We start from the raw sequence: 25599 nt of genomic DNA, 5'->3' as shown, positions 1-25599 counted from the left end.
TTCGGCATCGGTTTATATCACTAAAATAATTTTTCCAGTTTATACCGAAATGTTTCTGCATTGTCAAGTCGGAAACAGTAAGGTTGCCTGAAGAATATGATTTGATATTCACAGAAACACTTTGTTTTATTATATGACAATAATAAAATTCTATATCTGGTAAACTTTCATTTAAAGTTTAATCCCCATAAGCCCTTAATACGTGGACGGCAAACGCAGACGTTTTCTATATGTTTTTCGTACCCGTATCTGTTACATGAAAAGCCGTCATAATTACTTGTTTGCTGTTTGTTTATGTGACAAATTCAATTTAAAAAGATACGGTTTCTTTATCATTATAGACGGTCAAATATAGTTACGTCACCTTTTATAGACTGGCCCATGACTGCTGCGTTCCTCACAACTTATGGAAATTCATAGTCATGTGCAAATTATTAACATAGTTACAACACAATCATTTCCAAGACAATACTACCAATACTGGATAGATTATTTTATAAAACAAATAGTTAAAACATTAGTGACAATTATATAATAAAAACTTTAGACATAATTAAAATAAACACAACATCAATATAGCCTTTGTAAGAACTTGCACCAAGAAAGCCGATATATGGGATTTTTTGCAATATAGCTTTTATATTAATCTTATCTATATAGCCTTTATATGGACTTTTATCAATATAGCCTTTACAGGGGCTTTTTCCAATATAGTCTTCATAGTGATCCTATCAATATAGCCTTTATATAGACTTTTTTAATATTGTCTTTGTAAGGTCTCTTTATATTGAACTTCATTAATATAGCCTTTACATAGACTTTTTTAATATTGCCTTTGTAAGGACTTTAATCAATATAGCCTTTATATTGAATTTTATTAATATAGCATTTATAAGCACTTAAATCAATGTAGCTTTCAAGGGACTTTTATCAATATCGCACTTATACGAACCATTTATCAATTTAGCTTTTATATTAGTCTTGTATAGTCAGCTTATATGTTTAAAATTTTAAAGATAAAGACTTTGGAACAATTTTGATAATTTCTTTTAAAGTCTTATATTTGAAAATATTCTGAAATATTTAGTTCTTTTACAACATTAATTGTAAACACAAATTACAATTGTAAGCAAAAAAGAGGAACTACTAGTATTCAATGCAAAATTAATTCATTTCATAGTTAATCACTTCCATTCGTCCATTTCGCATAGATTTGATTCACTGTACTATTTTGTAATTTAATTTTTTGCCAACTTTCAAACGGAATGTTTTTACCTCTTCCAATCTAAATGAAACAAACATTCATATACCTCACAAACAACATTGATTTATCAATACATTTTACAACGACTATAGTTTCAATTATGTGCATACAGCTATATGTCTGCAGCAAAAAAAAAAGTTATTTGAATTTTGAACAAGAAAGTCGCCGACTGCTTCATTATTGAATTTTATCCGAGTAATCTTATCGAAATTGATGAGTACTTTTCATTTTTTGAACGTCAGTTTTGACCATTAGAAGCTCCAGTTGTTTTGGTTTCAGATACTGTGGGTCGAATACACTGAGGACTCAACTTCTTAACAGCTTGGCGAATCTGAAATAAAAGTTGGAATTGAAATAATACATACATTTATTGATTTACTTGAGCTGTGGCAAATTTTAAATAGGATATTCATTTCTTTATAATGATATAGTTTGGATGTTGTATTAGGCACTTTGTAATGGTGAAAATAAATGTAAGTTTTTAATTGCGTTTTTATAATTTAATTAGGAAATACATTAATAGTTAGTTTACCTTTTCATTCATCACACAGTGAAGGATAAATATGAAGAAGCCCTGAAAAAAGTTTTTAAAGAATTATTCATACTCCTAGAACATGAAACGATATACAACTTAAAATAACATGCCGGATATAAAATATTACTTTAAAGGTATTATTTTATTTGGAAAAAAAACACATTATATCTAGGGTTTATTTTGGAAAATGAAAGATTGTTTTATTCTATCAATAAACAAAGGACAAAAACAGTTAAGGTTAGTTCATTTTTAATCATAGAAATAAAACATTATATAACTAAAACAAATAAATATGTTATGTACTATTTTATTGCCACTTTTATTGGCAAAGGAGTCGGTTTAATATTTTCTATTTCTTCTGTTACTGTTCAATTTAACAATTGTATATAAGAATAAACTAGAGGCATTGTCATTAAAAATCACAACAGTTTTATACTTATATATTACCATCAAAATTCACTAATTGTTGTAGTTTTTCTATAACATTTTCAATCTTAACGACGTACGCAGAATTTAACAATTGAAAATGAAAAATGTGAAAATTTTGAAACGGCCAAAGTATTTACACACGACGGTTATCACAATGTAAAACGCATATAAAACTAACTTGTAAACTATTCAGTATTGAGAACAGGTAGTGAAAGACAACCATGTTCGAGTCAAATGCGACGATTCCAAATATCCACGTGAGTCCCATAACAGGTAACAAAACTATGAAACCTCTTACTCCAGCCCTGAAAATATAATGACCCTCTTTAATAATAATAGGCCGGTCAAATGAGACATTTTATACCTACCGTACGTGTTCTAGAATGGATTCTAAATACGATGTTTGACAAACCATTGTATAGATTCATAAACGTAGGTTAAGTTTAGTACGTCTTGCATGTATCCCCTTTAATCTGAGGGTTTGCATTTACGGATTTTAGCATCAGAATTGATATGTTTTGTATATGGTTTATCATTAGGAATAAATATTTAATTAATCAAACATTATCAGACAAGACCTCTTCTTTTCTTTCCGAAAGAATGTTAATATTTATTTTTGTAAATTTCAACATTACACTGTGAAAATTATATAAAAGGGTCATTATTAAATAGTTACACAAAAAGAAAATAACTTTGAAATGTACCATTTTTATCTTATCTACACTTTCAGTGTTAAACCTATAATACATGCATAACTTATGTTACAATTATCTGTTTATCTATTTATGTCATTTCATGCATAGGTGTACCTTTAACGTGTCAGGAATCATTGGTCATAGCAAATTATGAAATAAGTATATGCAAACAATGTTATGAGCACGACATTATTGTCCATGTATTGGATTTTGGGGTGGAGACAAAGAATAAATATATTCGAAACAATCAAACTGGGGAAAAAATGTTAGAATATCAATGTACATTGAATTGATTCTTTCTTTTGAGATAAAAAATCAAATGATTTTTTTTTCGGATAATCCAATACTGTTATTGCCGGCTTGAACTTTGCCTTTGTTACCACTGAACTTACTTAACTCGAGTAGCACTTGTCTTCCTCGCCATCTGTATTGTGTTGAACATTATATTTAATACCACCACAACTATTATGAAATTAATCTGTAAATATACTGCAGTATTCATTATTACAAGCTTTTATTTTATGCTTTTCAGTGGATTACTGAGTTATCTGTGAAAATTATGTTTGATAATCTCATAGTAAAAATTATCAATATATAATTTCACACATTTTAATGACGAGACTACCTTTTTAAGATTTTCCCCATGTGGTACCTCAATTTTATTTTTTCTTGACAATTCTGTCATTGTCAGGACTGTTTAGAGAACAGCAAAGGTGAAATTGATAAACAACTTGAATTCCAAAAGTAATAAAAAGTAAAAAAAACCTTAGTTCAATTCATTTAAATTGCAAATAACCAAATATTGTCTCTAAATTTTTGTTTCATTTTTAGAGATTGAAACATATACTTCCGGTCCTTCCACATGCAAAACTGCTTTTGATGACATTTGGGCATATTTAAGTATCATACGGGCAATACCTGTGTAATGCAATATGAAAACTTGAAAAGCAATGACAGTCATCCCTATGAATCAAACACAATTATTTTCCTCCCGTGAAATGCACAACGTTTAAAAATGGCAGTCGCTTGCGTAACAGAAAGCCTTGACTAATATAAATTCACCGTAAGTAACGGAAATAAGGTCGGGTGGTGTGACTTTTCTTTCTACTAGAATTGTTTGTAAATTCTTTGAAAATATCATTAAACAAGCGATCATTCATATTTTTTTAATATCATCGCCATATAACGTTGATTGTCGAACTTAATATTCAGCTCAAGACTGTCTGTATTTATGAGACATTCGACCAAAATTGGACTAAAATTGAGGCTACCGGTGGAGTAACAGATTTGAATATTAAAGTTAATATTCAAGAAATTTCATTTTAAATTGTTTTTGAGCATAACATAAAAAGACAATTTGTTTTGATTGTTGTTTAAGATGTAATTTTATTTCATCTCGTGAGCTTGAAAAACAGTATTCTCACGAGTGGCGTTGCCAAGATGAAAAAAAATCCATTTTACACACAAACAAACAATATCCTCTATATAATGTCACTTTAAGAATTGATATTTTTCATACTGTATTCAATTTTGTTGAACTTTAACTTGTATATAATATATCAAAGTAAATCAGCAATATTCATGTTAACTCATTTAATTTTGAATTCAAATTTATTGATAGCCTCAAAATATTCTTAAAAAATATAACAATATACTTTAATTGAAACATACGGTTATAACGACAATGACAGGTATAAGAAATGCCCAAATTAGCCCAGTCTCTGTCGACAGCCAACAACTGAAGTGAAAATAATTATCTTATCAACATACACAAAACTTGATAAAACTTTTCCACTGAAAAGCATAAATATTTACCAAATATTTCAATTAATGTATCAATTAACTTTTGAAAAATAGAATAAAGAATATAAATACTACCTTTGAATTCAAATCTGTTTAAGCCAGTATTGAAAAAAATAAACAAAAAATGAGGAGTGTAAGGCATGTTTTTCAAGCAGAAGATAATACTGTCTGATACGCAAGAAAGAAATATGCATACTATTTGTCAGTGCCGTATCCTTTAAGCTGAGTGGATCCCACAGATACTGCAACAACTGTCATTGCTATCCCTTAAATGATATTATAAAATGCTTGATAAATTAATGAAGAATTAAATAGAAGCTGCACATTTAATTGTTTCTTGTCTAAAAATCTTAATCAAGTAGTTAAAACGGTAACATTTATATCAAGAGCTGTCGGTAGGACAGCAACGCTCGACTATTCTAAGTGCTTGATAGTAAAAGAGCCTTGATAATGTAAAATGTTCGAAGCTAATAACAAAATGATTAAATTGTTCGTTAAATCCATGTTACAGTTACAGGCCTTTGAGAGAGTCCTATTATACTCTCAATTTGTTTCAATAGAATATGAAAAGATCTGAGGTGGTATGCAAACCTAAATGTAAATTCTAAGTTGAAAAAAGGGCATAATTCTGTCAAAATGCTTGATACAGTTACCCCTTCCTGTCTACAGGTTGAAGTCATGATGGTGAACAAGTGTACAAAGTTTCAAAGTCATATGTCAATGGACTTTTAAAATATTTGAGGTATTACAAAATTTTTAACGTAACTTCTAAGTCAAAAAGGGGGCATAATTCTGTCAAAATGCTTGATACAGTTACCTCCTCCTGTCTACAGGTTGGGGTCATGATGGTGAACAAGTGTACAAAGTTTCAAAGTCATATGTCAATGGACTTTTAAAATATTTGAGGTATTACAAAATTTTTAACGTAACTTCTAAGTTGAAAAAGGGGTATAATTGTGTTTAAATGCTTGATACAGTTACCTCCTCCTGTCTACAGGTTGGGGTCAAGATGGTGAATAAGTATGCAAAGTTTTGAAACCATAATTTTTTTATGTCAATGGACTTTTAAAATATCTGAGGTATAACAAAAACTTTAACATTATTGGTTACGCCGACACCGACGCCGACGCTCGGGTGACTACAATAGTTCTACTTATTCTTATCGAATAGTCGAGCTAAAAATTAAAATGTTGCAGGATCGATTTGGTTGTGCTCGTCCATTTCTTAACAGTTGATCTTCAGTTACCTTTTATTTCCAGAACTTACAAAGTAGTTTTCTTTTGCATCTATTTCACTTTTAACTTTTAGGCTATTTATCAAAATATCTAAATGATTTTAACATCCCAAACCAATTCAAACTTATATCGAGATAGTGTTACGTTAAGAAAGTTCCATACACTAACATAAAAATATAAACTGAATGTTCGCTTCATTCATTAATCGTTTGTTTTAGCCCTTTACCTTCATTTACAATGTGAAGGAAAAAATCATGAGCAGAGTAACTGTTTATATACCTACCGTAGCTTTATTATTATCAGGGACACCGATGAGTTTTGTCATGACAGTAAAGGAAATATCTTTTTGCTAAAAATGTACCATTTGACGTTAAAATTTAACTTGTGTTTAAAATTCCTAAAACATATATCTTATAATAAAAAAAAGACTTAAGACTAAACATGACAATCATTTAAACCTTTTTTCCCAAAAAAAGTCAATTTCAAGTTCATTCTTTGCATATTTTCGCAATTTTTAAAAATGTCCCAGTTGATTTATGCTAGAATGATTTGTTATGTTCTTTTAAGGTTTTTTTGGACCTCAATTTAGTTCCTTTTTATGTACATGTATATATTACGTTTTATATGTTACCATAAGAAACCAACAGGTTGCGTCCAGTTTTGTGTCCAAGATGAGTGGGGTTCAAAACACTGTTGAGCATGTCGATGCCAAGGATTAGCATAACAAAAAACACCATTAGGTAGAGAAGATGAAGGAGCACTGCTACAGTTGTACAAACAACCTTTAAAAACAATGCATCGTTTCAAGTTAAATTTATTTATTCTGTGTGTTACATGTGTTGAATTTTAAACCATGCTGATATATTTTATATGTTATACGAAGCTTTTATCCAAAAGCTTTTTTACTGCCTCTATTACACAAAACAATTGCATAAGTTTGTTTATTTATGTTTATTATATGATAATAAAGAAATAGATTTCAATTATAGTAATGATATTACAAATATAAACAATATAGAAGCATATCTCGGCGTTTTAATAAAGGGTATGTAAACAAACCACGGTACACCAATTTGTTTAGTTACGATGATTTCCCATACCTCAATTTAGTTATTTTTAAATTTTTTAGTTTTCAGAAAACTACGTCAAAGCAGACAAACCTTTCTTGGGGTAATTTATTTTATATTGTGATCAGCAGTAAAAGATAAAACGACGTCATTGTACATAAAGTTCTCTACGAACAGTTGACTTATGTTCTCAGAAACAACACTTTTATCATATTTCAAAGACATTAACGAAAACAATTCTATAAGTTATCAGAACGGTTTTTTTGGGCTTATTGTTAAAATACACAAAAATAGATATATCTAAAACAGAGGTGTAAACTAATACCTCATTGGTGGTTTTGTCTATTCCTATCAAAAATATCAGATTTGCCAAAAATAATACACATGAAAGGTTCACTTTCATGATCGATTGCGCTGACTTTACGTATCTAAAATAAAACAAAACAAAAAATACGTGTATGAACAAGACAAAATCAAAATAACTTTATGTTTTCATTGAAAGAATATTCAAAAACATAGTGATATTATTTTATTGTTTTTTAGTATGCAAACTTATACAAATAATATTTCATCATGATTGCTAAAATCATAGTAACTTTGCTAAATATTCTTTTTTTTTAATTTAAAAATATACTAAAATGATGTTGTCAGTGATTGACGATTTGGTTCTTCCTATTTAAAGTATGGCTGCAAATAATGCTCTAAAGTGTTTAAGCTCCCATACGGTATGGAAAAACATCAAAGTAATTTCATATCAGATGCAAATATACAAAACATATACTTGAAATGTGCATTACCGCTTTTACATCGAGTGCTCTATATATGTTTCTTTATTATATTATTGTTGAAACTGTTTTATGAAGAACTTTCTATACGCAGAGTTCAGTTAGATTAATGAAATATTATTAAGATAGATAATAGATTTTTACCGTGTTTACTCATATAAACACTTTTATTTACATTATTAGATTGATGCTCACCTCCAAAACAAAATGTAGACAAACACATTGAGGGCTATAAACACCATTGAGATAGTCAGCCCAATCTTGGTGATTGTACTCAACACCTTGTAGTGACCTGAAGCCTAAATTATACAGTTCTTACAATAGACGTTCGCATTATGTGAACATCGAAACAGATATACCTCCATAGTTCTTAATTCACATTTAGGTTTGGCAAAATATGACCACATTAAGTGAAGCTTAATAACTAGTTTGAGAAGCCAGAATAACCTAAAATACGTATATTCCATATTTTGTACAAACATATTCAAAGATTTAATGACATTAATGTATTAGGTTTTTTTTGCATTACACAAATCATTATAGAAACTGACCAAAAACACAACATTTTGATAGGGTTAGAGACTCTATCAAAGAAGGCAATAATAATATACGGTTGTCCGACAGAATTACAAAGCAAATCTTTCAGTAATGTATTAATTTTAGCTTCGGTACAATATTGTTCATAATTAATTGAAAACATACCAGGTCAGGTGAAAGGCTCATCATCACAGAAAAGCTAGTCAGATGAGTACACTTACAAACAATAACACCATCTTGCCTTATGTATTGGTGAAGCCAACAACCTTCTGAAGACCAATATCCCTGCGATCTATATATTAAATAGTAAGAATGTCAACCAAATGTATCATGCGTTGGAATAAGTTCGACTCTTATCGTGTTTAATAAATGATAACTTGTTAATTCAATTATTAACAACATGGTCATGCTTAAAATAGAAATCTGAAGAAAACGAAAGCATGACAATGATTGTAGAATATTTAAGACGTTTTTATTGAGATCATAATAAATGATTTGTACGGATGACAAAATTTTATAATCTCTATATAACAAAATAAGTTGTTTTTGAGATTTAAGGATGAAGATAGAGAATAAGTTTTATCTGGTTGTGAAATGCCTTACCCTTCAATGTTTTTCCAATATACACACTTCGGATTATCAAGTTCTTTCTGAAAATTTCAATTGAAAATCTGGTTTTATATCAGTAATACGTTAACGGTGGGTTAGGGACAAGTCGAACAGAAATCGAACAACTAAAAAAGCAACACGTAATGTATTTGACGAACCTTTAATGTTTGAAACGTTATTTCTATTGGATGTTTTAGTTTGCCCTCTGGCTTCGGTATCAATGAGAATGAAATCACGCCGGAATTTAACTCTTGTTGCAAGTTCCTGTATGCAAGAAATTAAATATATAGATGACACCTTGACAATACCTTTTACTTCTAATTTATAGAGTAATATATTCATTTCAAAACAATAAATATGACTGAGTAAATTCATGTAACTCTGACCATTAATAAGTATTTCTATTTTCAACAATTATTATTTGTAATAAATATCAGGGAACAAAATGCTATTAACCAATTGCAAAGTAACAATCAGTTTGAATTATGTAGGAATCGGTCTGGTAGGGATGTATTTAGCTCATTTTAAATTACAGTAAACATTTGTGTTCGCCGAATAAAACAATAATTATATAAAACATTAATTTTCCAATTAAATTAAAAAAACATGTGGGATAAATTGTATGTAGAAAAAACTAACATTTCTGGTCCGTATGTTGAAGGAAAGCTGGATTCGACGTTGTTCAATATGATTCCGACGTATGCATTTGAATCTGTAAATAAACATACGATCTTAATCCGTGAAGTATAGAGGGTTATATGATGCTAATAGTTAACTATATTATCGTATTAAATAAAACGAAGTGTATACATATTTGTAATATTGCACAATTGTAACGTCGTTTTTCATTGGATAACTGTGATGCTTATATAAACTTTATATACTGCTGTAAATTTATGAAGTACTTTTATGTTTTCTAAGAAAAGGGAAGTTTGTCGTATTCAAAATTCATTATAAAAGTTCTTGACTGGTTATAATATAATACTAAGTTACGTATGTATATCTTTTTTTTCTAAGAAGAAAATACATATAAAATAGAACTATGTTATGTTATGTTATGTTATGTATTTTTACTTAACAAATCGGAAAATGTATGATCATAATATTAAGTGTAAACATGTTTCATTTCTCAGAATATATATACATGTTTCGATTTACAATATTCACAAAGCGTAATACAAAACAATTTACAAGATGCAAAACGGTTTGCTGCATAATGTTTATTGATATTCAGTTGTTTTATTTTACAGATTCCATACACAAAAAGCACGAAAGTTATAATACATGAATAATTAAGGTAACATGTTAGATGACTCGAATATATTTGTAATATAGCCAAACAGCCATTTATATAGGTGCATAAATGATATTGTACGTGGTCGAGGTAAGTTTTATTTTCAACTCATTTAGAGAACATTTTGCCTCTTTATTCCAAAATGAAAGTAGTAAATTGCCGTCCAGAGGTCATTAGTTAGTTGGTACACATTTTTCTCGTGCATAAACAGCTTCAGAGGCTACAGAACGCATTTAGAGCCCGAGTCAGCATAGCGAGTGATTTGATAAGTGTAGAATTAAATGATGCATATGATTCGAAAGATCTGGATTTCCTTATCTGTGTTTTCGTATAAAGTATACGGCTGTGTCATTATTATCACGTGCTAGTGCGATGACAGATATGTTGCAGACCGTCATTGCATGGCGCCAATAGTGACGCTTATCATACATATTATACAACGGCACGTGCTCTCGTGATTGTCTTTCCTGCCATTGTATTGCTGCGCGTGTAGCTTTTTAAATGATGAACACGACAAGGTTTGCAATAATCGATCGTGTCATTGTGATATGATAGATTGTGCAATTGTTCATTTATTACATTTGGATACGTAAATCCCAGTAGCGTAGTGGTTACGGAGTTTCTAAAGGTCGGATGCAAATCTGCAATTTACCATGCTTTTTGGATTTCCGAATACGTTTTATAATGAATGAAAATCACGATGAACTAAAATCTAGTTCTTTGAAAATATCTAAAAACAAACAAGAAAAGAAAAATGCATTTTTTCAGGATTCGAACCAGAGTCTGTACACATCTATAACAAACGCTTAACCACTACGCTATTACGCCGAACGGCTTAAAAATGGGTTATTATTTAGGTGGTTGATAAATAGCATGCCCTATTTGTCAATATTGATATAAACGGATAATGAAAGGAATAGCGAATTCGAGATGTACAAGCCATAATGACGAGACAACACTTATCTTTTCATTTAACTGTAAAAAAGGTATATATACCTTTGTCACAGTTTAGAGATAACTTGTTCTTGGGCTTTGCTAGCCAATCTGGCAATTCCATGTCAGTATGGTTCGGGAAATGAATACCATTATCGCAATCACGTATTGATGCTTTCGCGACATCTGTAAAAAAAGATGTTACAAAGAAAAGTATAACAGCTGCTGCTATGAGTAAAACCTTTCTGGAAAATGAATGCCTTTTAAAGTAACTTAAACAATGACAATAGATAGTGTCTTACGTTAACTTTTTATGAGATAAAAGAAAGCACAGCACCTCTCATGCACGTCATATCTTCTAAAGCGATAAAAATATTTCAAAAAGTTTCCTTTTAATTTAAAAGTTTACAAAAGTTACTAAGCACTTAACCAGTATTTCCATGTTATTGAATACGTATGTTTGCGATATATACCTCATTTTATTTTGACTAAATAATGCATCTGTTTGAAACAGAATAAGAGAAATAAGCGTATCAAAACATAAGTTTCTGCACTTCCCCTGATTTATTTGTTGCACCAATAACATTAATCGGTATTAATAGAAGATGAGTGTTTCACAACTAAATGTGAATTATTTGAGCAGAGTAGCTTCAAACCATTTGTCCCTTACAACCGTAGGTGCGAATCCCTAAAGGGAATTTGGATTTCTTTATGTGAGGAAGCTACCTAGCTGGCTTATACAACGTAAGTGGTTCTACTCAGGTGCCCGTTTGTGTCTGAAGAAATTGCTCGAAAGTGCACTGAAGTTCCTCCGCCAGTTAAGCTGGAAAGACTGCATATAACGTTTACAGTGTTAATGCGACGACAATCTAACCAAAACATGATTATTTAAAGTATAGACTATTTAACTTAAGAATAAAATCATTGTTAACCTTAGCTATTTTTCATCCGTATAGATGAATATGATTTATTCTTCACCCTTTTAATCGAAGTATACAATATTTTACATTTGACAAACAAAAAAGATATAGAAGGATAAGTTATCTTAATGAAATAATTGTGAAATAGTATACCATACATACATGTGTTATTTAGTGATTCAACTACGTCTGTTTCATTTAAGTTTGTCATGAATTTTGCAACGCCATCGAGTAATTCATTTGCCCCACTGCCTGTCTGAAAATAAAGTGTTAAGAAATAACATAAATAAAAGGACAGATTCGGATAAATGTTGTTGTTTTTAATCTGTTCATTTTGTTGAGTATCTTATCATGGTTTTATAGGACAATATGACAAATTTGCATAGATGGTACGGATTTCGTGGTCAATTGATCAAAATTATTCTTAACTTTGAGATTTGCTATTGAATTCTTACAAAGAAAACATATGTTGTTTAGTACGACAGCATATAATTTAAGTCTTGTTAGTGTTAGCGATTTTGAAAACGATTTATATAAGCTTATTCGATTTCACAATCGAGCTTTTATCTATATGATTGAACCTTATAACAAGCATAGATACCTGGTTTATTATAACAATCCAACCTTCTTTTGTATTATCCCCTAGGATATTACTCACGACCTCCAGATATGGCTGCAATAAAATATACAAAAACAAATATAAAACAGTGAATCGGACATGTATCATATGTTTAAACCTCTCAACATTTTATCTAATAAGAATACTATAGTATAAATGATATAATAAGTACTATATCTAGTATTAAACTTTTATCAACAGCTAGAAACAGTCAATGGAAACAGGAATCGAAGAAATACCGATTTTTACACAGATTACCATTTTCTTTTTATCTTTTGAAAGACATACATATGTATATGTAAATAAATAATTAATTAAAAAGACTAGTACATATAAGAAAACACAAATGATTTTGTTCAAAATTTGTTAATGTGTATGAAAGTCGAAGAGAAATTGTCTTAACTGTTTAACTTAGGATAGTAAACCATGATTGCGTTTCGAGGTCAGTGTCAAGTTTCAATACATCAAATTAAAGTTCTTGTACAGATATATGCTGGGTTCTAGCTTATAGGATGAAGACGAATAATAAGTTTAGAACAGCACATACATATTCATATACAACACATATACAACTAATAATACATCAGTGTTAACGGTTAACATTACATATTATTTAAAACGTGATAAAAGTTGTTTTTACATTTTCAATTACCGAAATACTTAAAACGTAAAATTATCATCACATCAAAAGATCTTTCGTGTAGTATATCATAAAAAATAAATAATTAAAGCGGATATTTCTCTAAGGAAATATATTTAGTATTTTTGTTATAACATAGAGGTAAATAGTATATACTGAGAAATTAACTAGTCATATCTAAATGATGATATGTGGATAAATAAGTGAAAGATAAAAAAAGATATAAGTATAAAAATAAAATGGAAAGAAAATATTTGCCATTCTTAATTGGTTTACATTGTAATATCAATTGTTCTATGTTTTTAACGAATGAAATAAGTATAATATACGTTGCCTTGGGTCTTCCCTGTTTGTTTTGTTTAATCTTTTATAAATAGTATTTAAATATTAAGATGTCACGATTCACAGTTTAATCTTTAAAGAAGTGACACACGTTTACCTTCAGACTTTCTTTTGTCAAGGACCTTTGGTCATTTACATCCACACCTTCTGCAAGTTTTGTAATCATTTTCATGGTCATTATTATTGTGTCAGATGGTATCGTTTCATTATTTTCATTAAAAGCAGTTGTTGCGTTCTTCAGATGATTTAAAACGTACACTTTATCATAATCTGACGAGTTAATGACCTGAAATATATATATAACAAAGACATAGAAATTTGTCAATTTAGATCCTCAAAAAAATGAATGAAACAATATATTTTTACATACATTTTGTGAGGATCTAAATTGACAAATTTCTACGACTTTGGTTCCTGCTTAACATCAAATTAATGCCAACTATATTAAACATTGACTTTACATATACGAAATTGATCTATGTGAAAAAATTGTCTCATGTTTTTCAAATATAATACTAAGTTAGGTATGTATATATATTTTTTCTAAGTAGAAAATACATTTAAAATAGAACTATGTCATGTCATGTCATGTTATGTTATATTATGTTATGTTTTTTACTTAACAAATCGGAAAATATATATGATCATTATACTAAGTTTAAACATGTTCTATTTCTTAAAATATATATACATGTTTCGATTTACAATATTCACAAAGCGTAATACAAAACTCTTTACAGGATACAAAACGGTTTGCTGCATAATGTTTATTGATATTCAGTTGTCTTATTTTACCGACTCCACACACAAAAAGCACGTAAGTTATAATACATGAAAAATTTAGGTTACGATTTTGCTTTGTTAATCAGGACAAACCTGGTAATACAAATCATCAATTGACACATTTGTTTTCATACGTTCCATTTGTTCATCCCTTGGTCGATACTCACAATCCTTCGCAACTTTAATTAAAAGAAATGTTAAAGACAAAATATAATGATACTTTATTGCAACATTTAAAATGTCATTATTCAATTGAATTACTCTACTGAATAACTAAAAAACTATAAAGAAACAAACAAATCAATTTTTTTTGTCAATATTCTATTACAGATAAGTTAACGGTGTTTACGGATTGGTTGGATATTCACCACTTACAAATACCTTATACTGCCATCGCTTGCAAAAATGTGCCTATATGTGCACATAAAAAATGTATCCAATGTGGTTTAAAAAATATACACATCGCGTACACCAATGGTCTAAAATGAAATTAATTTCTTTGTCTTCGTTTTTCAAATCCAGTTGTTCGAGAAAAAAAACTAAAACATGAAATATTAGAAAAGAAGTGACATTGACTTGATGGCATAAAACTTTAGAATCTATTCCTACTATAAGCTATCAAGTATAGGTGAAAGAAATATTCGTATAATTTTCGTATTATTAATTAGTATTATTAACAGCTTCTATATTTTTCTTTAACAAAAGAATATTCATAAAATTTATCATGTTTTTCGTTTATATAGAAGATATCATACTAGGAGTTCACACGCACACACACACACATACACACATACATACATACATACATACATACATACAAGCTTTCTTGCCAGATTCATCTTCTGCATTCGTGATACTTTTAAAGTCATAGCTAAATTCATATCCGCTATTGCCTGTCTGAAAAATGCAAAAAGTATCAAAACCGTTAATGTGAAAAGTTTATTCATCACCAAAATAATCAACAAAATGGTAGATATCGATAAAAACTAAACTTGTTCATTCTTTAAAATGTAATAACTTAGTTTTTATTCCTAAAAGTGATATAACTTTATAATAAGTCAAGCAGGAAATATATACAAAAAATACATAAATGATAAGGGAGTTTATGCAAAATGGATTCTTACTCTATTTTCCAATAGGAAAATATGCTTATTTCTCTTCTTGAGGCATTGGCATGTTGGTCAAGCTAGTATTTTCAGTAGTGATAGTTTTAAGGTGAACAAAATATTTCTTAATTGACCTGAAATTTATATTCTTTTAAATCGTAAAATCATTGATACCTGGTATACTATCATAACCCAACTTTCTTTTGTATGATTCCCTAGGAGATTACTCCTGATCTCCAGAAATGGCTGCAATAAAATTATACAAGAACCAATATAAAACAATGAATCGGGCATATCTCATATGTTTACACCTTTCAACATTTTATCTAAAAAGAAGACTAAGTATAGATGATATAACAAGACTACACTTATATCTATATTTAGAAATCAGTCAATTGAAACATGAACCGAAGAAATACCAATTTTTACACAGATTGTCTTTTTCTTTTCTTATGAATGACTATTTAGATAAATAAATAACCATTTGCATTTGCCATTCATAATTGGTTTACTTTGTATACTGACATCAAGAATATTACTTGTTCTATGTTTTAACGAATAAAAAAAGAATTATATAAGTTGCCTTGGGTCTTACCTGTTTTGTTTAATATTTTATAAATAATATTTAAATATTTAAATGTCACGATTTACAGTTTAATCTTTAAAGAAGTTACACAAGTTTACCTTTAGACTTTCTTTTGTCAAGGAATTTTGGGCATTTAAATCCACACCTGCCTGTGTCGCAAAAATGTCCAAGATCTTTATTAATATGTCATATTGTATCGTTTCATTATTTTCTTTGTAAGCATATATTGCGTTCTCAAGCGGACTAAAAATGTAAATGTTCGCATTATCTGGCGCATTAAAATCCTGAAAAAAAATGTGTGAATAAGTTTCGATTTTTTTCTTTCGCCTCAGTTTAATATATGTATATTATTTGAAATCGTTGTATATTTAATGTTACATGGAATATTTTGTTAATCCCTAAGAAATTACTTTGTAGTGAATCAATTAAATGATCGAAAAACCAGATGATTTATTCAGAATTAAAAAGTTCATGTAATGAAATTTTTAAAAAACTCAATATTTGTTAAACTTTCTTTTTACAGAGCAACCTAGGGCATTTTATGTACATATACTTTTTTAGAATTGTATTATATTATCTTCTACTTATCTTAGCTTATCATTATGGTCTTCAACTGACACATTTGATTTCACATATACTATTTTTCAAATAGGAAGATATCCTTTTTTCTCTTCTTGAGGCATTGACGTGTTGGTCAAGCTAGTAGTTTCGAATATGACAGATTTAAGTTGAACAACATATTGACCTTAAATTTATAAACTTTTAAAACGTAAAATAAGCATTGATACCTGGTTTATCGTAACAATCCAACTGTAAATTGTATGATCCCCGACGAGATTACTCATGATATCCAGATATGGCTGCAATGCAATTATACAAAAACCAATATAAAACAATGAAACATGAAGGTCAAATATTATTAACCATTATGCGTTTTCTTTTACAGTTGAATTATGAATAATAAAGATACAAAATAAAGTTTTGATTTTAAATATAATTAAAGTCATGTTTCTTGCAAAATTTGGCATGGCTCCCGTAAACAAGATTTATAAACGGTTTAGTCTTTTTACTAAAACGTCGAGTCTTTTCTTCTAAAGTTGTTACTTATTTTAACATTACTGAACTATTGGTTAATTATCAATTCATAAAAGAAGATCTTTTGACCATTTTATCCATACAAACAAGATATGTTTATAAAACATGTATGCCCCCTATCAGCAGCCAATTAGTCATGTGGTAAGTAATTGTAACTGACTTTTAACCTAATGAATAAAAAATCAATAGGGGTTATCTAATGGTCATGACTAGTCACTAGGTAATTGTGACTTTTAAGGTTGTGTATAGCAATTTTATGATTAAGTTATCACGAATCTTACCAAATAATATATGCATATATTTACCGTCATTACGTGTAAGGTCAATGTGACTTTGACCTTTGACCCTTAAGTCAATAGCGGTTATTTACTGGCCAAGGCAAGGTCAATGTGACTTTGACCTTTGACCCTTAAATCAATATCGGTTATCTATTGGCCAAGATCAATGCAACTGTGAAGATTGAAGGTAAATGACCCATGAGTTGTTGAAATATTGATCAAAAACGGTTTTCTACTATAAGGTCAATATGATCTTGACCTCTGACCCCTTGACCCCAAAATCCATTGAGGGCATCTTCTGACCGAAGGCAATGCTTCTGTGAAGTTTGAAGGTCAAAGGTCCATGAGTTGTCCAGTTATTGTTAGGAAACCGTTTTGACATACAAGATCAATGTGACCTTGACCTGTGACCCCTTGATCCCAAAATCAAAAGTGGTCACTACTTCCTAAGAACAATGCACCTACAAAGTTTGAGGCCCAAAGGCACATGTCTTGTCAAGTAATTGATCGGAAACAGTTTTTACCTACAAGGTCAATATGACCTTTACGAGTACTTTGGACCACTTGACCCCAAAATCAACAGGGGTCATCTACTTGGGAAGTCGAATTCAACTATGAAGTTTGAGGGCCAACAACTTCTGGGTTATAAAGTTATCGATCGGAACCCGTTTGTACCTTCAAGGTAAATGTGACCTAAACCTTTGACCTCTTGACTCCAAAATAAATAGAGGTCATTTGCTGGTCATTAACAACTATCATACCCAGTTTGAAGTTTCTAGGCTAAAACATTCTTTAGTTATTAATAAAAAACCATTTTAACCGGAAAGGTCAATGTGACCTTTACCTTTGAACCCTTGACACCAAAATCAATAGAGATCATATACTGGTCATGGATAATCATCATGCCAAGTTTTAAGTTTCTAGGCTTAAGCGTTCTTCAGTTATTGATCGGAAACCATTTGGTCTATGGACCGACCAACCGACCGACATACAAATGCAAAGTAATATATAATTAAGGCAGATATAATAAAGAAGAATTGGTTTCAATTTCTTGTAATTGCATTAAATTATTAATAATTATGGTATCTTATACAAGTCGTATCTAGGTAGGCAGTTAAATCTATATTTCTTGAAATATCTTAAGTCTTTTTGTTATAGCAACAAATAAATGAGAGATAACAAGCCATATTTTGATATGACAAGCTCAATATCAAATTTTATTTATTTCAATTTAATCATTTTGTTTTCAAAGTAATATATAAGTACAAAATATCTTCAGAGCTGGTACATATTTACCTTTAGCCTGTCTTCTGCCAATGCCTTTGAGTTGTTTAAATCCAATTCTGCAAGTTTTGTCATCATTTTCACGACCTTTATTAGTCTTACGGCTTGAAATGTTTCATTGGTTTCTTTACATGCATATGTTGCGTTCTTAAGTTGTTTTAAAACATTCACTGGGTCATAATCTGACGAGTTAAACACCTGAAAAATGTATGAATAAAGCTAGTTTATTTTCTACTAACTTTACCTTATATTTATGTATATTATCTGAAATCGTCATATCTTCAATTATACATGGAATAATTTCTTAATCCATCAGAAATGACTTTGTTATGAATCTCTTAAATGATCTAAAAATCAGATTTATTCAGAATCAAAAAGTTAATGTAAAGAAGTTCAATGTTTTAAACTGTATTTTTACAGAGTAACAGAGGACATTGTATGTACATAATTATATAACTTTTCAAAATAGTTTTTTATTGTTTTTTCTTCTTCTATTTTAACAGCAACAAATGAAGTAGTCATAATGGCAAATCAGCTTGTTGAGTAAGAGAAGCCTGACCTTATCGTATAGGTCTTCAACTGACACATTTGATTTCACATACTCCTTTTGCTTGTTCTTTTGTAGGTATTCGCAATTCCTCGACACTTCATCTGAAAGTAAAGTTAGAAAATCATCCACTATTTTGACAACACATGCAATGGCATTGTTTAAATCATAACCTGTAACAAGTATAAGAAAGGTATTAAAATATCTCTTTGCTCTTGTGCAAAATTCAATGGCAGTATTTCAAAACTGAGGAGTGAACAGTATGTACAGGTTGGCTAGATATTACTACCTTGATAAACCTTAAATTGTCGTCTTTAGCACAGATCCTAGGTCTATATGTATCCAAAATTCACCGAAGTAATCCTTTTTCAACACGATGATAACAAAACTAGATGTTGCATTGTCTAAAGACCCTAAATACTTTTATATGCAGTCTTTTTCCTAATCATTTCTTATTGGGACGTAAATGCAATTTGTTTCAGTATGCTTTTCTCTGTATTGAAATTTGATGAAAACATGATACATAAAGTGGTAATATATTGACTACTTTTACCACTTTTCGTGTATTGTAAGAGTGTCATCTCAAATCTTTCTACTTATATTTCTATTTTATTCTGACAACATTAATTCAAATTATTGATAAAAAAGCCTCATCCAAAACATATTATTTGCCAGTTTATCTGCCTTTATTTATACAAAATATTTTTTTTGATTTTCTTAAATCTTCTTTAAGTTTACTTTAAGAGGCCGCTTAGCTCATAAGGAATAACATCGGATTTGAAATCCATAGAATGCTGGTTCGATCCTCGACCGAGGCGTAATTTTGCCATGACTAATGATCTCGAGCATTGAGTCTAATGGTAAGTTGTCTCTCATCACTGATTCAGAAAACATTTAGGATAATTTGTCGGTAACTGAGCTCCCCAGAAAAGCCAGGCGGTGGAATGGCCCCCGAGAAATGACCAAAAATGGGTGACATTCTTCGTAAAACCAAACAAATATAATTAAAGAGACACGAAAATGTTCATGTGTTACCTATAGGTAGTGAAAAGTTGAGCAGTTCCTCGACCCAAAGAGATTTTCGGGTTTCATCTGCAAAAGTTTCATTATACGGAGTTACATCATATATTTAAAGTTATTCATTACTAGGTAATAAAAAACTTTTAACATTCAATAAACAATGTAGCTCTGAAATTATAAATGAGTAAACTTATTTCGAAAACATTTTAATACTAGCCACAAATCTGAATTGATCTAATTCACTGCTTCGGCAAAAACCAGCAAATATTAATGTCTGCATATGTAATTTACTGTTTGTAGAATAAAATGGTGGACTTGCAAAACACGAAGATTATATTTTATTTAGGATACACACTTTTTTCACAGATAGATTGATATTTATCACTGCAATTAGTGACTGTCAATCCTTTGTTCAAGATGATACACAGGGGCTTGTTATCCAGGATATCAGGATCAATTGCACTTGACGACATTACTGATCGGGTTTTCGGATTGAAAATATTCGGTGATCCTATCCAAAACTTCTTCTCACAAACGTCTGTAAAAGAACATAATTTATGTAGAGAAAGTTTGACAAATATGCCACTCTTGTCTGATGATGTTTCGCTCGAGTTGACTGTTTTATTTATATTTAAGTTGTATCCCTTTAAGCCCAATGGGCGACAGTGAGTACTAGTCTACGAGAGTGGCAGAATATCATCTTTCGTGTAAAATATCAAGAATAAAGATCAACAAGGCAAAGGCAACGTTCACAGGACGCTGCCCCCGGACACATCCAAGCAGGACACCCAGAAGGCACCAAACAAAAACCCGGAGCGGACACAAGGGCGAAAGGAGCGGGACACGCAATGTGAAATAATATAAACAAAAACGGGCCCATAAGAGAATTAAAGGGAAAAGGGCTGTACGGGTGAAAAGGTGGGGGGGGGTTAAAAATGGAAGAGGGGGGGGAGAGAAAAAAACCTACCGTCAACGACAATCCAACAAGACAGACATCACAAAAACATGTAAACATCCAAAAACAAGTAACAATACAGACAAGAAAAACACGTGAAGGAACACAAAGGGGTACCGCCTTGGAACGGTCAGTGGTAGTTAAACCACTGGCGAGTTTAAACCGGTTTTAGGCGCGCCAAACCTCACTCTTAGCCCCAATATGTTCCTGAATGACACGAAAATGTGTATAAAATTAATCCCCGCCAAGTGAAATTCTAACAATGGTCATGGTTACATAAGACGAAATAAATAAAACACATACAAAATTATGTAAATATGTAAAAAAAGTTACACCCTAATGACCATTACCAAAGTACTCGATGCCTTAAAGGAAGGCAGAGCAACAAGAAAATTACCTACAATGGCCCGACGAAGCAAGGCAGAAGACGAACATTTAGACAATTCAGTCCCAAAGGACCAACTAGATCTTAAACTGTCCATCATAGAGTCTCCCACTTGGTCCGTCAGATGTAATTAAAAGAGGAAAGCGTAGCGTCAAACTGTAAAAGGGTTGAACACCAAGCATGCGGTATGCCTTATAATAATTGGGTCATAACCTCTTTTAATAAACCGTTTGATAATTTTAGTGAAGACGGCAGAAAAATTACAATGACCCATGATCCTACGAAGTTTGTAAATCACATCTCCATAGAAGTCAAATGCTTTATAACTATGCAAAAAGAAACAAGGGAATATTTCTTGATATGGAAAGGGTAGAAATATAACAACAGAACACATTTGTGACATGTAAGGCATGTAATAAGGAAACTCTACCCGTTTATGTGTGTATATAATTGCTTACGGAAAGAAAAATAATTATTTAAAAAAAATGTATGCATGTTTGTGTAAACTCACTGTTTCCTTGGAGAATATGGTATTCCGATACAGTTCCGATTGTCACCAGACGTGTTCCAATGGTTTCGCAATGTATCTGTTATAAAAATTACGTGTAATCAGAGAATTGATTAAAAGTGCACCAAATACGATCATGATACAAATAGTTTAAGAAATTAACAACAAATCTCAAATCTTTGCACTTGTTTTGGAAGTTTGGAACTTAAAATAATGTGACATTGTACATCCGTTCTCATTGTATACATGTATATCAAACATTCTTGCACACAAACTGAGCACGCACGTGAAAATTTAAGGAAAATAACGCATACATTAACGGATAAAATTACGCGAGCATGTACCTTTATTGAACGGGCGCCATGTATAAAAGCTGAATGCAAAGATGCCCGCTCACTCACATCCCCTGGTAATTTATTATAAAAACATAACTGTCATATTAAATGCACACGTATATACTGCTTACCTTTTGCTACGTTGCTAAGCACCATGAGTTAATTTTTATATTTATACAAGTATAATAATAATATCTGTCATATTTTGCGGTTCGGATCGGAATATCCGTACTGAGGTGACCCGCCCATTGGACGGTAACGAGGCTTGCCCCTGACATGAATCCGTGTTGACTAATTCGTTACAACTCGCCTAGGTAGCATGGAAAGCATGAACTCCAATATGTTTATGTTTTTGATGGGGTATACAATCATATGTCTTTGTTATACAGTGACATAACTGGCTTATTGTCATTCAGCTTATATTTCTTGCATTTGTCACTTCGATATGGCGGATGCTTACATTAGGCGGCATTTGATAGAAGCAGAGTTATGGAGGGCTGTAGGGATAGTACAGCAGGGAGACACCTTCTGCCAGATTGGTGCGGCGTTTAGTGTACACCATACCGTCATAACCAGAGCCTGGGAGGGAGTCCGGCTACATGGTACACACGTAAGGAGGCAAGATGAAGGTCCGCAAAGGGTCACAATACCAGCGCAGGATTGGTTTTTTGTCGGTTAAGCATGTCTTGTTTTTGACAGCAACTTCTCTTCAAAATGACCTTGCTAATGCTGCGGGGTCCGTGTTTCCACGCAGACGGTACGTAGAAGGCTTCGTGTAGGTAATTTGCGGTAGAGCAGACCTTCATCAAAATCTACTTTATTCTTTTTTTTGTTTTTCGATTTAGATTTAAATTACATTCTAGACAAAACATTTACTTAAAACGTAATCGATAATATTCTGGATAGCTAATTACAACTCTATCGTGATGAAACAGTCCATTTCAACGCTAAATTCGCTAAACGGGAAACGCCGCTGAGGATACAGATAAAAAAATCATTACATTAACATCGCTTGAAACTTCAATCAAATGTACATGGTATAGTTTTCATTGATTTTCGATATTCGAGTTTACAAAATTTTTATAACAAGACAACATAATGTCTTTGTTGATACTTAAATTCAGCGACATGCACTAACTCAAAGGGAGAGATAGCGCAATTTATAGTTTACCTCCGAAAGAGGAAGCTCTTGTTCTTTACAAGCCGTGATTTGGCTGAAACGAAAATATTATGTACAGACAAATGTACAAACGCAGCAGAGCATTAAAATACATTATCTTTTTGAAAATTATTTAGATTTCATGCGTTCATGTTTTATTTTACCTTTGACGAGTACAAGGTCCTTGGTTCACGTGACAGTATGTACTTTGAATCCTTGTATGTGAACCCACCCATGTTACAGTCTGAAAGAATTGCCAATTTAACATGTTAAATGTTTCATATTAAGTAATTTGACATAATCTTTCATCTAATGATTTATTTTTTTATTTAAACCGATATTACAAATGTCATGAATAAAATAAAAAAAGATCACTGTGTTTTACGGACAATGCGAGCAAGTTGATGTATAAACATTTTAATTGTATTTTATATATAAATTGCAATTAACGTATATCTTTAAAAACGAACACAATTGTTTTAAAGCAAATATTATTTATAAATAAATACCTTGTGAATACACTGCAAATATCAAAATTACAAAACAAAATATATATTTAAACACATTCCAAAACATTTTACTGTAACAATCGTAACAATATTATGAAATAGTGAGACTTTACAGGCAAAATAATTATTATCTGTCACATGTTTACAGCAAGTAATTTATGCCATATATCGAAGATAATATCAAATTGATGTGCAATTAGCGATAATGTTTTGTTCCAAACTGGCTCATAAGCGATATTGTCTATTAACGTCCAATATCTTAGCAATGGTCTCTGAAACATTTCCTGTTCTAGTCTTTTGTACAACCATTATATCTACTATGATGACTTGATAATAGTATATGTCAATATATATAGATATCTCATGAGTGAGATTAAAAAAGCGTGTTGGTGTCCCACACTAAATACCGTATTCCGGTTTATACCAGACAAGGCGTTTGAATGACCAGATGCTAAAATATTTTGCCTTTACTAACGCCTAAAAGCATTTTAATACGTCTAATTCATCTCTCCGTCCGCACAAATTTATAAACTATCATGAAAGAAAAATGTACGGATCGGCATAAAAGCGATATTTTTTATACGTGATAGCGTCTAGAGGTATTGCTCCAACACTGTAGTGAGTTAAATTAATATATCTTAGTGGTTGTCAGTTCGAACATAGGATTCATACCCTTTATACCCACAGAAGCTTAGCTTTAGTTTAAATGTTTTAAAAATAAAAATTCTGCTCACAAAATTTCATTGTCATGATGAGCTGAATTGATTATATATTTCAAAAGATTAACAGTTGTAATTGGGGTTGACTAACAGTTGATATTTGAAATTGAAATTAGGTAAATTTCAATGGATATTTACAGAAATTTCCTTTGATCATGTGAGTTTCATTCGACATGCGAATATATTGTAAAAATTGCGATGAATTATGGTAAAATGAAAAATGAATTTGACTTAAAACTTTTCAATCGCTATATAAACTTAGATAGATATAATATCACTTCAAAGTGAATTAACCATAATTGACCATATATTATTATATAGATAGTATTTAGTGTCATACGTAACAGCAATGAAAGAATTATATGTCTATGTTTGCGAACATAATTCGAGAATTCATATTTATAATAGCCGATAAAAATAACATTAGATTTTATCATATAAATGTGGATACATAATCACTCGGTCAGCTTTCTTTTTTCAAGAACAATATGAATATTCAAATAATACTGTTTAATTGTTTTATCAATATTTGAAATACTTATGAAAAATATGCTCATTGTAGACCAATCCACTTTAGTAGTTAATATTTAGGGTTATTATCACCATTAGTTTTATCGTTACCG

The 25599-nt window shown here is 30.7% G+C and overlaps 3 protein-coding genes across 4 annotated transcripts in view; all 3 read right to left on the bottom strand.

Moving 5' to 3' along the window:
* The window catches only part of LOC132719498 (adhesion G-protein coupled receptor D1-like), a 48346-nt gene extending 44378 nt beyond the window's left edge, over positions 1-3968 (bottom strand). Inside the window, exons 1-4 of one of the 2 annotated variants that reach the window (XM_060703268.1) lie at positions 3316-3961; positions 2407-2533; positions 1797-1838; positions 133-1595 (exon numbers count right to left, since the gene is read on the bottom strand). In XM_060703268.1, the coding sequence (XP_060559251.1) occupies positions 1503-1595; positions 1797-1838; positions 2407-2533; positions 3316-3425 (372 nt within the window). In that variant the 5' untranslated portion in view covers positions 3426-3961 and the 3' untranslated portion in view covers positions 133-1502. Of the gene's footprint in view, positions 1-132; positions 1596-1796; positions 1839-2406; positions 2534-3315 lie in introns of those variants that run through there. The other variant, XM_060703267.1, reaches the window with a different exon arrangement.
* Positions 3969-4518: 550 nt separating this feature from the next.
* On the bottom strand, positions 4519-14747 carry LOC132719486 (adhesion G protein-coupled receptor E3-like). Its single transcript, XM_060703256.1, has 14 exons — positions 14584-14747; positions 13805-13993; positions 12708-12779; positions 12269-12362; positions 11250-11372; positions 9599-9671; positions 9118-9223; positions 8954-9000; positions 8516-8642; positions 8009-8112; positions 7354-7456; positions 6593-6743; positions 4923-4992; positions 4519-4661 (listed from the first exon to the last, which is right to left on the bottom strand). Exons 1-14 carry the CDS (start codon positions 14629-14631, stop codon positions 4580-4582), a joined length of 1389 nt encoding a protein of 462 aa, XP_060559239.1. The 5' UTR covers positions 14632-14747; the 3' UTR covers positions 4519-4579.
* A 112-nt stretch (positions 14748-14859) lies between these two features.
* On the bottom strand, positions 14860-24346 carry LOC132719487 (uncharacterized). Its single transcript, XM_060703257.1, has 11 exons — positions 24258-24346; positions 23913-23992; positions 22258-22333; positions 20762-20944; positions 20422-20478; positions 19399-19490; positions 18852-19037; positions 16971-17042; positions 16281-16466; positions 15771-15842; positions 14860-15387 (listed from the first exon to the last, which is right to left on the bottom strand). The coding sequence occupies exons 1-11, from the start codon at positions 24322-24324 to the stop codon at positions 15253-15255; spliced, it is 1206 nt and encodes a 401-aa protein (XP_060559240.1). The 5' UTR covers positions 24325-24346; the 3' UTR covers positions 14860-15252.
* Positions 24347-25599: the final 1253 nt, after the last annotated feature.

This window comes from Ruditapes philippinarum, unplaced genomic scaffold, assembly GCF_026571515.1.
Source record: "Ruditapes philippinarum isolate M1 unplaced genomic scaffold, ASM2657151v2 ctg378_1_1_1_1, whole genome shotgun sequence".
Taxonomy (NCBI): Eukaryota; Metazoa; Mollusca; class Bivalvia; order Venerida; family Veneridae; genus Ruditapes; species Ruditapes philippinarum.
The sequence above is the reverse complement of the archived record's forward strand: the minus strand, read 5'-3'. Positions and strand labels throughout refer to the sequence as shown.

Bases quoted from the DNA above. Each gene is read 5' to 3' on its own strand.
- LOC132719486 (XM_060703256.1), bottom strand. From the start codon at position 14,631: ATGGAACGTATGAAAACAAATGTGTCAATTGATGATTTGTATTACCAG. The intron at 9,001-9,117 runs GTTCGTCAAATA...TGAAATTTTCAG, and splicing joins TAACGTTTCAAACATTAAAG to AAAGAACTTGATAATCCGAA. The intron at 8,643-8,953 runs GTAAGGCATTTC...TTTAATATATAG, and splicing joins TATTGGAAAAACATTGAAGG to ATCGCAGGGATATTGGTCTT.
- LOC132719487 (XM_060703257.1), bottom strand. From the start codon at position 24,324: ATGTTTTGGAATGTGTTTAAATATATATTTTGTTTTGTAATTTTGATA. The intron at 22,334-23,912 runs GTAAAATAAAAC...TTTTTATAACAG, and splicing joins GGACCTTGTACTCGTCAAAG to ATACATTGCGAAACCATTGG. The intron at 20,479-20,761 runs GTGTGTATCCTA...AAACTTTTGCAG, and splicing joins TCAATCTATCTGTGAAAAAA to ATGAAACCCGAAAATCTCTT.